The sequence below is a fragment of the Natator depressus genome, chromosome 17, assembly GCF_965152275.1.
Source record: "Natator depressus isolate rNatDep1 chromosome 17, rNatDep2.hap1, whole genome shotgun sequence".
Lineage (NCBI taxonomy): Eukaryota > Metazoa > Chordata > Testudines > Cheloniidae > Natator > Natator depressus.
This window is the reverse complement of record NC_134250.1, coordinates 10,053,018-10,069,655: the sequence shown is the minus strand read 5'-3', so window position 1 is coordinate 10,069,655 and position 16,638 is coordinate 10,053,018. Positions and strand designations below refer to the sequence as shown.

General features: G+C 46.0%; 1 protein-coding gene across 6 annotated transcripts in view; it reads right to left on the bottom strand.

The window, feature by feature from the left end:
• SGSM2 (small G protein signaling modulator 2) overlaps positions 1-16,638 on the bottom strand; it is a 144,088-nt gene that overhangs the window by 23,715 nt on the left and 103,735 nt on the right. For 2 of the 6 annotated variants that reach the window (XM_074974846.1, XM_074974849.1), the window contains exons 8-13: positions 16,223-16,347; positions 14,676-14,743; positions 8,442-8,605; positions 7,549-7,678; positions 5,853-5,987; positions 1,766-1,916 (exon numbers count right to left, since the gene is read on the bottom strand). In XM_074974846.1, coding sequence (XP_074830947.1) covers positions 1,766-1,916; positions 5,853-5,987; positions 7,549-7,678; positions 8,442-8,605; positions 14,676-14,743; positions 16,223-16,347 — 773 coding nt within the window. The remainder of the gene's footprint in view (positions 1-1,765; positions 1,917-5,852; positions 5,988-7,548; positions 7,679-8,441; positions 8,606-14,675; positions 14,744-16,222; positions 16,348-16,638) is intronic. The other 4 variants (XM_074974848.1, XM_074974847.1, XM_074974851.1 and 1 more) reach the window with 4 other exon arrangements.

Sequence of the window (16,638 nt, the reverse complement as noted above, 5' to 3'; positions counted from 1 at the left end):
GTAACTCAGTACCACAGTGACAGGTGGATTACAAAGGCCACATTAATATTCTGCTTCCTTCCCCAGACCTGAAGAAGAGCTCTATGTAGCTCCAAAGCTTATTACCTTCCACCAACAGAATTTGGCTCAGTAGAAGATATTATCTCACCTACCCTTCTTGCTCATAGCCTGGGATCAACCTGGCGACAACAACACCGCCATTGACCAAAGCAGGGGTGTAAGCATCCTTTGACGGATGACTGGTTTGCCTATGTCCATAAAACTGAACTCCCTCCACCACTGATGTAAACACACAGACTTAAGAGCTGGCTGAAGGTTTTTTTGATTGAAAGGTTCAAGTTTTTCAGTTAAAAAAAAGAAAATTACCCTGAACAACGTTCAGTTTTAAAACCAAAAATGTTGCAACAGGAGTTTTTGAAAACAAAACTTCCTGGGGGCATTTCAACCACCACACCAACAAGTTTAGAACATTCCTGGCCAAAAAATAAGTGGCATTTTTGGACTGCCGCAACTAGACACCAGTGCTTCCCACGGGCAAGTCTAGAGGAGCGTCGAGCAACCTTCCAAGGGGAGCAGGAGAAACTAAAGGACGAGGCTGGGCGCAGCACGGAAACAGATGCAGCAGGGAAAACGCTGTGCCGACCAGAGGCTTGGAGAACATGAGCTAAATGAAGATGGCGCTCACCTGCTTCTGTTGATCATTTACAGAGCACTGAACAGAAGCCCCTGAAGGCCTGATTCTCCTCTTGGGTCCACGGATGTAAAACCAATTTATTGCGAGAAGAATCACGGGCTATTGAGAGACCTCGGTCCTATCACTATAGGGTCTCCCCAAGCTTTTAATGCATGTCTCCTCACAACACCGCTTGAGAGGTGGGCAGAGCAGGGCATTGGATCCAGGCCTCCCACGTCGCAGGCTAGTCCCCTTGCCACTGGAGCCTCCTTCCTCTCTGTCCCACAGAACAAGTGTGATCTGCCATTCGACACGGTCGAAGGCTATGTAGAGGAAGTGGCGAGAGCAGGAGGGGAGGCTGCTTAGCACACGGTGCGCGGCAGGCTCTTCTAGGTGCACGCTGGTTGGGCGGGCTACGCCACAGACTGAAAAACGAAGACTGTCCTAGAGACAAGGAGCCAGGTCTCGCTCTCGTTGTTGCGATGCTGTAACACCTCCACAGGCGGTGGCCCAGCCACAGCGCGCTCCCCGTAACCCGGAGCGGGGCCGCCTGGGAGCCCTGAAGCGTCTCGCCCCTAAAACTCACCGTTGGTGCTTGGAGCAAGGGGCATTGGGGTGACTTTTCTCCACATGCAAGGCCTTGCCTTGGGGGGTGGAGATAGGGGACTGCTGGCTGAACAGGTGCAGCGGCAACACTTGTGACTTCTCCTCCGCCTGCCCAGGAAACCTATCGAAGACCATTTTGAAAAGTGCCGGTGGGGTTTAGGAGCCTAACTCCCAATTTCAAAAGTGACCTGGGAATTTAGGGGAGCCTGTGTCCCATTGATTTTTTTTTCCATGGCGACTTAGGCGCCTAAATGCCTGGGTCCCTTTCGAAAGGGGGGCTTCAGCACTCTTGAATTTTTTTACCTCAGTCTCAGATGTTGCCACTGACACGTCCACCATGGCTATGTTAATAAGCGGGTGCAGGATGGCAGGCGTTTGTGTGCGGGGCGCAAAGGGCCCCATAGGCAGCAAGCCCAGAGCTCTCCTCCACCACTGTCGCTTTCTGCCGATAGAGTCAAGCCCTCTCCCCGGGCCTGGCCCGTGTACCTGTCGTGAATGCAGTTGCAGCAGCTGGGGATGTCGTAGGGAGAGCTGCCCGATGAACAGGAGAGGCACGAGGACCCTTGGCTGCAGTGTTCCAGCTGCCATGACAACAAGCTCGCACCGAATCCCTGCATCTCTATCATGTCGCCGGAGTCTGGGGAAAGGGGGGGTAAAAAAATCATGGCCATAAACGTTTGTCTGCCCCTGCCCTCCTGGTGCACCTTGATGTCTTGGTGCTTTGCTGCAGGCTCTACCCTTGATGACAGGAAGGGACAGAACTAGCGACCCTAAAACATTACTTTCCGCTCTAACACAGCTAAACCAGCCAAGTCCTCTGCATGCTCAGTTTTTTTACATTGAATCATACAAATGTACAGCTGCAAGAGACCTCAAGAGGTCACCTAGTCCAGCCACCTGAGGCAGCATTAAATATACCTGACAGGTGTTTGTAAAAACCTCCAGTGATGGGGATTCCCCAACTTCCCTAGATAACCGTTTGGTGCACCCATGGCCCAGCACCCTGCCTGTTTCAAATGCAGGGTGCGAGGCAGGCCGCTCTTCTGCTTTCTGAAGATGGGAGCTAATTTTTATCTGACACTACAGTAATAGATTTTAAGGCCAGAAGGGACCATGATGGTCATCTAGTCTGACCTCCTGTATACCACAGGCCAGGGAGCTTCACCCAGTAATTCCTAAAGTGAGTCCATAACTTCTGGTTGAGCTACAGCGAAAGATCCTGTGTGTTTAATTCCAGAGTAAAAATAGGCTCGCTCTCAAACTGAGACGGTCTGAACTTTTCCGTTCTTGATGTGGTCATTTGGGATCTGATCCTGAAACAGTTACTCACAGAGGTGGAAAGCTAATCCAGCCCTGAGTGCCACTCTAACCCTCCTGGGAGTAAAATGGTTTGCAGTTAGAACCATGCTATCGACCCATCATCACAATGCCACCTCCTTGAGTGCGTTTCTTTAATTGGCCTCAGCCAAAGCCTGGTTTACAAAACCAACATGAGCACAAAGGTAATGCATCAATCCTAACGGTATTTTCCATGTGTGTTTAAATCTAGGGTGCTGTCCCTGGAACATTGCACATGAACGGGATGCCCCTGTGCGCCCACTGTCCTTCCCCGGATCACTCCCAAGCGCATAAACTAGAGTTTAAGGCTCTGAACACGCAACTTCCATGTGTCTGAAATCTCTCCCCACATGGAAACAAGTTGCAGGATCAGCACTTTAAAAAAAGAAAAAAAGGCCAAGTTTTTCAGGAGTAGCTAAAGATTTTGGGTGCCCAATTCCAAACCTTAGAGGCCTGATTTTCAGAGGGTGGATGCTTAGCACATTCTGAAAACCAGGGTCCCCCTTGGAAGGTGTCTCAAGCTGGGCACCCAAAAATCGCCAGTAGCGTTTGAAAATCATGGCCCAAATTCTTAACCTAAACCTGCTGGGGCTTTTCATAAATAACTGGCCTTTCAGCTCACCCTTGATTTAAATTAAGGCAAAAGGCAGAGTACAGGATGTCATTCATTGCATTAACACGTACAAGCAACTCCGGTCCTCTGGGCCGTGCTTTCAAAATGTATGTTAAGTGCAGGGGTGGGGAATTTCCAAACCGTCTCATGCATTCTGCCATTGCAGGTAACAATACATTTCTTCTTTTTAAAAGAAGATGGACTCTATTTTTAATATAGATATAGCCATCAATGTAGCATAAAGCATTTTAACGGCATGGAAATCATACAAGGTATGTTAACATGAAAAGCACAGGCTCATGCGGAAGCAGTCATGAATATTTCAAGTCACAAAACAAAGTTTAATGAAAAAAATGCTCTTCACCTTAATTCTTCAGGAAGGAGCTGAATGACCCAGTATTTATTGCAGCTTCTCATTTGGTTCAAATAAAAACCATTGGACAAACAAATGTTTTGAGATGATTTTTTTTTCCTCCCCCTCCAAGGACAAGAAAAGCGGGTGGGTTTTTTTGTTTGTTTGTTTTAAAGAAACAATCTACTTTAAAAGGCGAGAACCCCACAGAACCTAAGGATTCAGATGAAAGGTACCTGAATTCATGAAGAATTAGAGTGAACAGCATCTTCATTTCATTCATTTTTGTTGGTGTTTATCTGCAACTTTTGGCCACATGCAAAAAGTCAAGCATGTTGCAAAAATTAAAAGCAAAATGGCTAGCAAACCTGACACAACAGTGTTGTCATTATTTCAAGGGAGCACGGATGGGGAGACAAATGATAGTCAAACCTAGCTCACTGACAAGAATCACTATCAAATGGTATGTAGTCCTAGCTAGGTTGCTAACTATTTTTTAAAGTGTTTCTTGCCATCTCTAGTAGGATTGCTTTAAATATCCATTAGCTACCAAACAAAGCTGAAGTTGTAATCGTTTAACTTATATTTTAGTCGCATCTTTGCAGGCATGCACTGTTACAGACGGATCTTCTACCATAAAAGTCATTTCAAAGTCTCATCTTCACAAGAAACCTGCTGTTCAGATATTTCCTGCAAACACTATCTTCCTACAAGATGATGAGGGCTTTAGGGGTTCTCTTCCTCTCCATCCCCTCTAAGAGCATTTTGGTAGAATATGAATCCAGCCCCGCTGAGTAGTGGCCAGACCGAATGACTGGTTTGGCAACCTATGGGGATCACAGTGGACAGGGGTCCACATAACAACACAATGGCATCATAGCGGTCCCAGCAGAGGGCCAAAATAGAATGGACCAAGGGCAGTTATCCTCTCATTCCTATAGGTAACGTCACCAAGCCAGGGATGATATTCGTTTAGCACTAAACCCATTGTTCTGCATTTAAAGGCATATGAAAGCTCTGAGGAATGAGGAAAAGATGGATTCCTGTAATCACTCAACAGTCTACAAATTTTCTTTTGCTAAAGGAAGTGTGTGTTAAATCTATGGCACCTGAAGACACGACAGCTCCAAGCCAAGACTGTTGACATGGAAATTGTACAGCAACAGATACTGCAGCTAAGGAAGGAGGGGGGTGTCTCTTGAATGAGTTTAGTCCTGGGACAGCCATGAACACGGGAGAGGTCATGCTTGAGTAGAACTGGGCTGAACATTTCAACAAAGGAAATCTTAATGATCATTTTTGCAGATTTTTTTTTCTTTTTTTGTTCTATTTTTGAGCCAACTTAGCTTCATTTCTGGAGCCTTAGAATTCCATCTGTCCAGCAGACGGTTTTCTGCTCCACAGACGGTTTTCTACTCCGTTGAATGCCCGTCACTTCCCTCCTTCAAGAGGGGAGGGATTCTAAGTCTCCAGAACTATACAGCCAAGGCCTGATCATCTGCCAATTAGCTCATCTCTGCTGGGATGAAAGTTTGCTGGTGTGAACAAGTATATCATTATGAATAGGTCGAGGGTGAGCGAACGGGGCAGTATTTTTGATGGGCCTGTTGTACAGTAAGGAATACGGTAACTGATCGTTTGAGATCCACACAGTATGTGGACAGGAGGGCACTCGCGCATGAAAAGCTTCTTGGTCTGTTCAAGTCTCCATGTGCATTTAAGGGTAGATTGTAGTGTCACCCTGAGATCTGCTGCCATGGGTCCTTTTGTGCTGTATCGATGTACTCTAATTTACAACTTGATTCTTGTTTCCCCGCATGTGCTGAGGGGGCATAACCTGTACCAGCCCTTTACTCAGTACATTTTACTTATTGCTACCTCTTAAGCTGGACAGGTGGAGGGCTCCTCACCCATACGTTCCCCCCCGCCCACCACCTCCCATGCAGCAAAGTAAGGGGCCCCCTTCTCTCCGCTTACTTCCCTGTATGAGCACACACCATGAGTCGTGACTTAACTCTTAAGGCGGGAGTCTGGGGGAGGAAGATTCTGGAAGCAAGACAGCTCTGTCGTTCATTGTCATGGATCCTACCTTGAGATGGGGAGGAAAGGTGCTGCTAACCCTGCTCCCCCGGCTTTTGGGTGCCTTCCCACCCCTGATGTGAATGAAAAACATTTGTCTTGCCATAATGCCAACACTGTTGTATGCATCACTGTGGTGACACTGCCACAGAGCACTGAGGGGGCAGGGCCGGGGGGCGGTGGATAAAAACCTTTCATCCTATTAGGAGCTGTGAGGTTCCGAGAGCAGATCATTGAGAGCATTGCGTGGAGCCGGTCTTCCTCCTCCTCGTCGTCATCGACTGAGGCAGAGCGGCTGGCAGCTAAGTGGTGGTAGTTAATAGTTACTGCTCAAAGAAAATAGTGAAAGAGGAACATAAGAAGAGAGGACTTGGTTCTAGGAGAAGTCTCAAAGGACACGTTCAACACAGACAGAGGAGTCGGAGCTTGGGAGAGACCCTGGGAACTCCCCTGCGCATGGGTGGGGGGGAAGAGACATTTCTCACCGAGAAGAGCATGCACTCCATGGGCCAGATTTCAACCAGACACGAACAGCTGCATGTGTCCACACAGTCTGCAGTGCCTCCTGCTGGTGGGAGCAGACTGCGTGCCTAGCTCTGGGATGCCCCAAGGAGGCAGGGTCCCAGAGCTCACGCTCAGCTTTATAGCCCCGCGAGCTTGAGTCAGATGACAAGAACCAGTAGTGGGTGTTTTATTGTGGTGCAGACATTCCCTCACAGGCTGGGTTGAGGCTAAAGCTTGGCTCCTTATGGCCTATTCTCAGGGGCGGGGTGGGGGGGGGAGGGGGCAGGAAGTGGGCAGGGGTAAGTGTTTAATTGATTTTGCCGCTTTCGAGCTGTGATGAACCTGAATGGGAACACTGGATCCAAATCCCCTTTAAACTTGGGACCGTGATCCAAACATCTCAGGATGTTGCTACTTTCTAGCTTCTCCACCAATGGACGTGAAAATGAACCCACTGCTAGAGAACCAGCGTGCAAGATCTCTTGTATATAGAGAGTTCAGATTCACAGAAGAGAGGAAGGAGTTTGGGGGGTGGGTTCTCCCCCCTATTTATTGTGAAGCTTCGGTAGAGAATGCCAGGAAAATTGGGCTTGCAGGGTTTTGGGTGTGTTGGTTTTTTTGAGGGAGGGTCTTTTTTGATGGTTAGTGTTAATCTTTTCTCCTTTTAATAACAATCTTGCTAGGAAGCTGCCGGTGCAATAGAAACACCCTTCATTTTTGGAGCAGAATTGCTGTTGGATTAGCCATGGGGATTGTTTTGTATTCGGTCTCCGTTTGAAAGTTTTGCACAGGGTTCAGCTGGAGAACACAGGGTGGCTCTGAGAGCAGGACTCTCCATTTCTGTTTGGGGCAATGAAGGTTTTATAGCAGTGGTTCTCAAAGGGTGGGTCGGGATCCCATTTTAATGGGGTCACCAGGGGCTGGCTTAGACTTGCTGTGGCCAAGGCCAGAGCCAAAGCCCCACCATCCAGGGCCGAAGCCCGAGCCCCACTACCTGGGGCCCAAGCCCAGGGTGGCAGAGCTCAGGTTACAAGTTCCCTGCTGAGGCTGAAGCCGTTGGGCTTTGACTTTTCCCCTCCCATCCTGGGGCGGCAGCGGGATCGGGCTTTGGTTCAGGCTTCGGTCCCCACTCCTGGGGTTGTGTAATAATTTTTGTTGTCAGAAGGGGATTGTGATGCAATGAAGTTTGAGAACCCCTGTTTTATAGCTTTAAGAAAACCCATAGTAAACTATACCATGGATCATAATTACCTAACAAGGCAGAACACCTCTGTGGCGATATCCTCTTAAAAAAAATCTGGGTTGTCTCTTTCCCCCACAGATCCCAGCATACCACTCTAGTTTGTTTGTTTTTTTAAATGAAAGAACAATGAAGCCACTTACTGTTATCGTGCCTGTGGCCTGGATAGATAATCCTGAAGACATAGTCTGTAGCAGACTCCTCACATGGCATTTCCTCCAGATCCACTGACTTGTTACTATTTCGTTTCCGGAGCTTTGGAAATACTTTACCCTACAGTGAAAATGACCCAGTAGGTACAGTTACCAGGAGATGAAGTGGTGCAGTAGAACAATAGACTAAGAAGGTAGCTCCAAGACCTTAGATGAATAACACATTGGGCTCTAACCTGAGCACGTCAAGAGCAGGCCAGAATGGGCTGCAGGCACCTGGCCAATGGTGGTTTTTCAAGGGAGCTGGGTACACAACTCCCATTGACTGGGAATGGGGCACCGAGCTCCCACCACTTTCCTTGAAAAATCCAAATCTTGGGTGAGAGGCATGATCTTACTGCATATGGAACCTACGTACCCAGGGGAAGGAGGTCATTAAAGGGAACGGAGAAAAGACTTGTCGGGATATAGGGAAGGCGTGTAAAGGCCTAATGACATCCCTTTAAGGTCTGGCAACAGTCCATCAGTTATAGGTGATATCACCAGGGTGGGTATCAGGTTGCGGCTGGTCGCGAGCTGCTGTCCACATCATTTTCAAACACCTTTTTAAAGTGTCTATAGCACTGGTTCAGTGGTGAAACTATTCTCATGTTATTACGGAATCTATGTCCTTATAAACAAGTCAAACAGTTTAGGGGATAATCAGTGGGGCTGTTTATTTTGCATTTAAATATCCCCATGTCCTGAGTTTATTATTTGCATGACAGTAGCTCCCAGAACCCCTTGGCTCCATTTGCGCTGGGTGCTGTTGGACAGACTCAGTAAGACCAACCTTGCCCCAAAGAACTTGTAGTTCAAAACACTGGCTCTCAGCCTGACAGTACCTTGCCCTGCTGTGACCAAAGTGGTGGGTCTAATTGTCCTCGAGGCAGAAGGCCGTTTTCCAGGCAGGAAAGGAAAGCAAGGAGATGACTTCCCTGTGGGAAATGGAGGGGAGGTCTCTGGATCCCATCCTGACTCACCAAGACTAACGTCCCTCCACTTTCTGCTGCAAAAGAGAACCCAAGATACATCGGTGTTGCCTTTTGTTAGGCTAAAAGCATGATCAGTTGACCTCGCTTTCAAACTGGATTCCGTTTGGGGCTGTCCCCCAAAATCCCACTGCATTACAGGATAACTAACTGCATAGATTCAGGAGTGAAGTTTACCAGATATTTCCCATCTACCAAGGGAGCCTTGGCAGGCAATGAACATTGATTTTTTAAAAATGATGTCTACGGCATGTTTAAAAAAATAGACAGTCGACCAGCCCCTGATGCTGTATGGAATATGGGTGACCATTTATAATATTATTGATCCCAATATTACAAAATGGCAAGGAATCTTACAAGATATGCCATGTAAAGTATCAATGGAAAAGTTATGATTTGCTAAGTATGATAATCTTGTTTATTTGTATGCATCATCTTTGTATTGTGAGTTATAAATGTGTGGTATATTGATATTTCAAACTTGTGCTGTGTTTCTGTGTGACACCCACAGACAGATTGGCATTAGCACTATCCAGCCTGCTTAATGGTCCATCAAAGGCAATCAGCTGTACAATTAACCCACTGAGAGACGCCGGGGCTACACCGATGAGTCAGCAGGACATGGCTATGGACAGGGGACTAGTCTAAGAGCTTTTCCATGCCCACATGCTTATGTTTGGGTCAAAGGATGTAACAAGCCACATGGCAAAGGATATAAAAGGCAGCTGCATCTTCTCCAGTTTGTCTTCAGTCCTGCTTCTCACCTCTGGAGTAACTTCTCTACACACTGAAGCTTTGAACAAAGGACTGATAGACCCATCCAAGAGGTGGATGTGTTCCAGAGGGACTTTACAAGCCAGCACACTCACCAATGCTGCTGAGAACCTGATCTATGGACTCTGAAGTCATATGTATGGATCTGACGGCTTTGACCATTTAACAACTCTTTTCTCTTTCCTTTCTTTTATAATTAACCTTTAGTTTTAGATACTAAAGGACTGGCTGGCAGCGTGTATTCTGGGTAAGATCCAAACTAGTATTCATCTGATGATGTGGCTGGCCCTTTGCGGATCAGAAGAACATTTTGTATAGCGAGCAGAGTTTTAAATCACTTCTCACTGTACTGGGCCTATGTGCTGATTGGGAGCCTGAGACTGGAATGTGATAAAGGGGGCTGCATGATTTTTTTTTTTTTGGCTTCTTGATAACCAGTGTTGTGGGGACCAGGAGAACAGTTTGTGACTGGTTGTTGAAAACCACCAGTCTTGGGAGAATCACAGCATATCAGGGTTGGAAGGGACCTCAGGAGGTGATCTAGTCCAACCCCCTGCTCAAAGCAGGACCAATCCCCAAACAGAATCTGCTCTACTTTTTGAAGCCTGCCCTGACTTTGGCAATGTCATTGTGGGCTACCATAGGCACCTCGGGTCACACAGCCTGAACCCATTTTGGACATTAATTTCATTGCGCTCACATGTCAGGCACATATCTGGTGCTCCTCACCAGGGTGGATGTAGCGGCTAGCAGTGGTGCAGTTTATCACAAAATGGTTAAACTTTATTGAACATCCCATCCAACCCCGCATCCCCTCTCCCCCCGCCACCAACATAAAATCACAGAAAGGGCCAGAACTCACAGAAACATAGTCTGATTTTGACCTAAATTGGCAGAAATATTCTAAATATAATCAATAATGCAACTCTGTGCTCAAAATAGTACTGTTTTGGGAAGTTGGGGAAATATCTAGCCCCCAGTCAATATATTCTATACATTTGCCTGTACCATTTTGCCTTTGGTTAAAGAAAAATTATGTAGCTGTCCACCAGTATGAGTTTGTTTGTACCATGCCATATAATGGTTTTTTAATCTTTTTTCATTTATGGACTCAAAGTATTTCGAATGGAAGTGTGGACCCCTTTGGAAATCTTAGGCATAGTTTGTGGACCCCCAGCGGACCCCGGGCCACATTTGGAAAACCATTGCTGTATGGTAATGACAATCTTTGGCCGATCCCTGAGACATAGTCTGCCGACTCCTGGGGGCCACCGCCCATGGGTTAGGAACCACTCATGTAATACGTCAAAAATATTTATCGTCATTTGTAGAATGGACTGATTGGAGAAAAAATGATCTGTTTATTTGTACAAAGTGATGCAGATAATGAGCCCCCCATCCCCTTATTATGTAACGTATGCTTGATGTTATCTGCTTGGCTGGAGCCATAAGGCTAAAGCACACAGGGTACAACTGTAATTATCTTCTTATCATCACTATCTGGTTCAGGTCGCCCCCGGCCTGCTAAGAAGGGGTTTGAGTAGGGTTCTGCTGTCTCTCAAGCGAGTATCCTAATCACCGAACTAAGGGAGATTCTGCTGTGGGTTGCTTGTCTTCTCCTGTTGAAGTTGGTCAACTTCATTAAATAATTACATAGTGTTTGGACCACCGCCCCCATATGAATCCCTTTATAGTCCAGTGGCTTTGTTCCTCACCCAGGATGTGGAAGATTCTGGTTCAATTCCCCCCTCTGTTTGATGAGGGGAAAGCATCTAGCAGCTAAGCGCTGCAATCACTGGACTAGGGGCTATACTTGGGGGAAGGGGTGGCTTTCCTTCTTGCCTGTTGAGACTGCTCAATTTTAAATATGGTGTGGGTCAGCTAAAGCGTTAGAATCACTCCCTGGTCCAGTGGTTGGGTACTCACCTCAGAAGTGGGGGATCTTAGTTCAAATCCTGGTTCTGCCTGTTAAAGAAGGGATTTGCACTGAGATTCCCGGCCTTTCAGGGGACTTCCCAGGGAGGTGGGAGCTCCCTGTTTAAATGCCTTTACTTTCTTTGGAGGATGTTTGTCCCGGAAAAGGTGAGGGTGTTTGAACAAGGACGTCCCCCTCTCAAGTTGCCTGGGAAGTAGGAGGCCCTAGTCCAAATACCTTAACAGAGCAAGGGATGTGGCCTGGGGTCTCCCACCGCTTCGGGACGAAGGAGCGTATTGCGAGTTTTATGATTTTTTTCCTGGGGTAACGTAAGTGTCCGTGAGCCGATGGAGTGATTGGCGATGTTCATAAAGTCTGCCAGAGCATTCTGTGCTTCCACTCTGCTTTCTCTTTGTGCCTTCCCCCATCTTCAAATACTTCAATGCATCTTCAAGCTTTCTCCAAGATGCATCTCCTCTGTTATCATCTGGGTGACCATCATCATGGATGGCATCGCTAAGCACCATTCGTTGCCTCTTGCAGAAGTCTGTGGATTCTATCATCGTTACAGGCTTTTCCTCTTAGAGCATGGCTGATGACTGAAGCACCATGGATGTTGGCTTCCACAAGGATGTTTTCAAACCCACTTTTCTGCATCACTCTGCCTACATCACCCATGAAATTCAATGCATGCATGCCTCCTATCTCAAAGTGGTCATCATCAAATACATTTTGATTCTTCCATTTAATCCAGTGTGCTTTGCAGTGGATTGCTTGATCATACATGACATAGGTCCAGTCTTGGCTCAGAAAGTGGAACATATCCTGAAAATATTTAATCGGGGTGTACACTGTATTAACATCAGTTGCTGGTGTAGGAATCATTGGACAGCAGCCAATACTAATAAAATAGCAGACAGAAAAACTTTCCTCCGACCAGTCCATTCTACAACTAGTGACAAATATTTTGATGTATTACATGGTACAAACAAGCTCATATTGTCATGTGACTACAGATGTTTGCTTTAATCCAGGGGTTCTCAACCAGGGGTACATGTACCCCCAGAGGTACGCAGACGTCTTCCAGGGGGGGTACATCAACTCATCTAGATATTTGCCTAGTTTTACAATAGGCTACGTAAAAAGCACTAGATAAGTCAGTACAAACTAAAATTTCATAAACAACTTGTTTATACTGCTCTGTATACTATACACAGAAATGCAAGTACAATATTTATATTCCAATTGATTTGATTTATGATTATATCGTAAAAATGAGAAAGTCAGCAATTTTTAGGTAACAGTGTGCTGTGATACGTTTGTATTTTTATGTCTGATTTTGTAAGTTTTTAAGAGAGGTGAAAGATGGGCGTACCCAAGACAAATCAGACTCTTGAAAGGGGTACAGCAGTCTGGAAAGGTTGAGAGCCACTGCTTTAAATCAACGGCAAAAAGTATGGGAAAATGTATAAAATCTATTACCTTGGAGGTAAATATTTCCCACCCTTTCCAAAACAGTGCTATTTTGAGTACATGGTTGCATTATCAGTTGTATTTATAATTGGATTTCTGCCAGCTGTACAATTTAGAATTGTATTTCTGTCAACAAAGTTAGACCCTTTCTATGAGTTATGGCCCAGTTTGGGTTTTTTCCCTGATTGGATGCCCAATAACGTTTAAACATTACTTGATACAGAAAAACTGCACTACTTCCAGCAGCCACATCCTGACGTGATAGCAATTAAATTTTCTAGCTGATGGGTTACCCTAACTAAGACCCCTTTTAAAATCTGGCTCGTAGATTAAAAGCGGGGGCAGGGACGACAGTGTTATTCTTGTAGCCATGTTGGTCCCAGGATCTGGGAGAGAGAAGGCAGGTGAGGTAATATCTTTGACTGACCAGCAACTATTGGTTGACAGTACAAGCTTTTGAGCTGCACTGAGCTCTTCTTCAAGCCTGGGGAAGGAAGCCGAGTGTCTAAGATAATTACAAGTTGGGAGAGATTGTTTAGCAGAAGGGGAAACATGCTAGAGATGGTCACAACTGAGAATTAGATTGTTCTGCCTAAAAGGGTTTGAAGTGGCCAGTTAAGAGTAGCAGGCAGGGTGGTATGTTACAAATTGTTCCAGTGAGCCATGGCCCTGTTGAGTATATATTTATGTATAAATATAGCAAGGTCATTTGATGCTATAAAAAAAACGCTGTAGGGGTGGATAGTGGGTCAGAGATTGTTGTAATAAGCCATCAGTCCAGTGTGTCTATTCAGTCCATGATTTTTAGTGTCTAGCAAAGTTATGAACTTAACTCCCAGGTTTGTCTTTTGAGGTTGTTATGCAGGTTTCCTGAAGACTGATAGGTCAGGTACAGAGCAATCACTTTGTGAAAAGTGTTCACCCAGAGGGGATATGGCGTTTTTGTCCTTTATAATTTTTCGGTGTGTGTTCATTCAAGAGCGTAGTGATGGCCACATTTTACCCACAGCAGTGTTATTTAGGGCAGTGAATGTTGTGATGGGCATGTGTAGTACCCATGGATCTTGAAGGTGCATTGTGGGGGTGTTGAGCATCCTAGTGATGGAGATACCTCTGCAGGTTTGGCATCTCTTGTTTCATTTTTTTTCTCCTTTTCCTCTGTGACTGGAGAGGTGTTAACTGGCTACTTCATCTTGAATGGTCCCTTGAAATATTAATTACTTATGCTAAACAATCTGTTCCCCCTTGTATTTAGCTGTGACGCTCTGAGTACATGTCCCAGACCAGAAGAAGAGCTCTGTGTAAGCTGGAAAGTTTCTCTCTCTCACCAATGGAAGTTGGTTCAATAAAAGATATTCCCTCACCCACCTTGTCTCTCTAATACCCTGGGACCAACACGGCTACAACAACACTGCGTAAATATTTTTAGAAACTTTTTAAAATAAAATGACTTGGCATCCAACAATTAAAATTACCCCCTTTCTGTGCCGCAATAATTAAAAAGTAGAGGCCAGATTTTCAGAGCAACTGAGCACCCACAGCTTACCCGGCTTGTAGAGATACAGCCACATCTGGAGAGGATTGAGCCTGCTGCAGCCTTGGCTAACCCAGCTGGATCTTTGAGAGGAGAGGCTCATGTTTTTAGACCCATAGGTCCCAGGTGTGATCCCTGCTGCCAACAACCCACCCAGAAGCATTGTGTTACATCAACACTTAGGACAAAGTCAAGCCTCAAGAGACAACTGGAACAGCTTTTGGCCGAGAAGTTCCACGAAGAAACAAAGATAAACCTCTGTCTGCCTGCAGGGAAATAAACGCCGAAGAGGCAGCAAAATAAAACACGAACAGCATTAACGTTCCCCCTGCAGAAAACAAGGCCCCTGAGCCTTTGTGGCACCCTGTGGGCTGAGGAGGGTTATGCTTACGTTGCTGATGGCAGTGAATGCAGACAATCTGACTGAATGGCACTATTAAGGCGTAGTCCCAGTACACACTGAAAGGAAAAAAAAAAATGCAAGAGATTAAATGGTTTTAATAATCGGTGGCCAGACTGCCCAGTAAAAGCACAGACATGGCACTAAATTAAGAGCAGCTTACTAAACTTGGCCGATTAAGTGGAATTTATGGTGAAGTAAAAGGCAGAGGAACGAGTTTAACATAGTGTATACTGCTGAAGCCTGCAGGTTCACAGTCACTCCCCTCCCATGCACACAGCACTCATCTGCTGGCTAAAAACAAGAATCAAGTGCCCAGAGCATCACACTCGAGATGGTTTTGTGGCTGGGATTCAGGACACCTGGGTTCTATTTTGCCACAAATTACATGCGACCGTCAAGGCAAGCCCCATGGGGCCCAATGTCGCACACACCAATGAAATTCAACAGAAGCAAGATCCTTCCCTTAAACTGTGGCAGTAAGTTGCACAGGCTAGAAGCTTATCATTGAGATCCAGAGCGTAATGGGACTCAAAGGAGGATTGGATCTTCCTAACGAATGCAAAATACTCCTGAGTTATAACCGTAAGAATTAAAACAGCTTTGAAGGGATATGAAACCTCTAGTTGGTTTATGCTGTGAAGCCTAATGATCGGGGGTCAGAAAGAAACATTTCCTAGGGGCACATTCTACCATGACTGCCTACTGCAGGGTTTCTTTCTCCTTCTTTTGAAGCAGCAGGTACTGGCTACTAGCTGAGACAGAATACTGGATTAGAGGGACCGCTCTTCTAATCAGGGGTAATCATATCACAGGGCTGCTTCGAGGATGGATTATAAAGTGCTTTGAGATCCTGCAACGGGCACCCGAAAAATGAGACTCGTGATAATGGGAGGCAGACTTTTTGTCCTCCAGCCCTGGATCGCTGAAATAAGACTTGTTCCTTTACAATGGGTCCTAAATCTGGATTATATTATCTGATGTATGCTAGGGGCAACACTGTGTGTGCGTCTCTGTGATCCAATGAGGCGATCCCAGTGAGCACAAATTTAAAACAAGAACTATTTCAGCATGGCCACCCAGCAAATCTTACTAATTTTTCCGAGTGTCCAGAATGTGTTTCATAATAAATTATTCTGGAAAATTGCTGAAATAACCTTGCATTTTATCATCACTATTATTTGCATGACAGCACCTAGCGATCCCCATTCAGAGCAAGGCCCCGTTGTGCTAGGCACTGTACAAACGTATGGTAAGAGACTGCGCACCTGGCCCAAATGGGTTACAATCTAAATAGATAAAACAGGCAACAAGAAGGCAAACGAAGGTACAGCAAAGTGGAGTGACTCGCTCAAGAACACACAGCAGGCCAGTGGCAGAATCCAGAAATAGAACCTGGTCTCCCGATTCCTAGCCCAGTGCCCTATTTGATGGAGCATGCTCCCTTCAGTTAAATCAGCCCTGTTGCTTGTCTCTTACTCGTGTTACAGTTAGCTGGGTGAAGTATCAAGACAGAGATCTAGCGAAGGGAATGTTACCTTTTCTCCAGCTCAGAGTCCCTCAGGGTGCCGTTCATGAGCTGATTGGGAGTCCATTTCAAAGTCAAGCTATCTGCTGACTGATGAAGGGAGAGATAGCCAAGAATTGCCTCCATGTCGTCTTTCTGTTTAAAACAATAAATAAAGAAAAGCACCTGGAAATCGTGATGTGTGTTATTGAGGAATAAGTCAGCTGTAATGAGAGATCCCCCAACAGGCCAACCCTGTCCCTTCAATTAGCCACATTTATTCAGTGCTTCGTCCCCTTCCAATGGGGACGTAGGCCATTAGCCACCATGATGGCAGCAGATCGAGGGACGTGATCGTTCCCCTCTGTTCGACACTGGTGAGGCCTCATCTGGAGTACTGTGTCCGGTTTTGGGCCCCACACTACAAGAAGGATGTGGAAAAATTGG